At 40.7% G+C, this 1,200-nt stretch overlaps 1 protein-coding gene across 1 annotated transcript; it reads right to left on the bottom strand.

Annotated features, from left to right (window-relative positions):
- Positions 1 to 213: 213 nt before the first annotated feature.
- LOC106633006 (butyrophilin subfamily 2 member A1) lies at positions 214 to 368 on the bottom strand (the record flags this gene model as incomplete). The annotated part of the gene is given in 1 exon segment (XM_014331773.2): positions 214 to 368. A coding segment is annotated over 1 exon segment (49 nt), but the record flags the coding sequence as incomplete, so codon positions are not given.
- Positions 369 to 1,200: the final 832 nt, after the last annotated feature.

Genomic DNA, 1,200 nt, shown 5'->3' with positions numbered 1-1,200 from the left:
AAAATTAAAAATCCCACATTTCTCTGATCGCCTGTGAGTCACTGTCTCATATTATCATGTTAACAGCATCATTTCTCTGCAGCACAGAAACATGTGGATCCACTGGTAACCAACTGAAATGTACAAATGTAACATTACCATTTAAAAAACATGAAACCTTTTCCACAGAAATACCATTAAATAATAATAATGTAAACATGCTCTTTCACTCACCTGCAGATCCAAGAATTAGAGCCAAAAATAGGACTTGGAGAGTGTTCATCTGTGACAGGAGGCTGTAGACGGTGGAGTGATGATAGGAAGCATTAGGCTTTCACACGAATCAGAGGGGGGGACAAAGTGTGGGAGGTTCAAAGGAAAGTAGCATTTAAGAGAACGTGAGATCACACTTATTTAATGCTCATGATATGAACATGATATTATATAAAAACTGTAAAACATTAGGAATCTGACATACAGTTTAGATGATGTCTCTCATCTCAGGCTTTTTACAGGAATTCGAGCTGCTTTTGAGAAAAGGCTGCAGGGTCATGTTGGCTTCTATAGATCTGGTGCTCAGGGCCTCTGTGCTGTGCTTTAACATGGCCATTTTCTACACACTAGTAAGATTTCTTCATGTTTTGTCATCTGCCTGTGTGTCAGTGGTAGACTGCATGATTTTGTATGTTCCTGTTCGGTCTCATCTTCAGAGTCACTCCGTCAGCTCATCTTGGAGTATCGTCTTCCTGATTTATTCATGGCTGCTGTCCTGATGGCTCAGGTCTTATTCCCAGTGTTGTTGCTGTATTTTTAAAAATGGCACAAAATATGAAAAATTTAAATTCCTCAGGAGGAGGTTGATGGATCTTGTGGTGTGTGGTTTTTGTGTGTGTAGCTCTATCTTAAAATGACTAAGAACAGTGCCGATGTTTTTGCAACTGATGGTGGCTTCTCTGTTTGTCTGTGGCATCACTGAGATGGTCGTGTCCCTAACAGGCCTGAGGCAGGAAAGAGAGCAGGGGCGTTCACACAGTTTCACTTCTCTGTTGTTAACGATTGTGATGAGCTCATGTTGGTAAAATGAATCATTCCTGTCACATCAAAGAAATGTGGTGTTGGGGGAAAACTCTGTAAAAAACCCAGGAGAAATAAAGACACAATGAGACAAAGTTACTTTCTTTGCTAAACGTGTACACGGGTGAGCTGCTGAGAACAACTCAC

Source organism: Haplochromis burtoni, unplaced genomic scaffold (assembly GCF_018398535.1).
Source record: "Haplochromis burtoni strain Fernald_Lab_line unplaced genomic scaffold, NCSU_Asbu1 Contig_5877, whole genome shotgun sequence".
NCBI lineage: Eukaryota > Metazoa > Chordata > Actinopteri > Cichliformes > Cichlidae > Haplochromis > Haplochromis burtoni.
The sequence above is the reverse complement of the archived record's forward strand: the minus strand, read 5'-3'. Positions and strand labels throughout refer to the sequence as shown.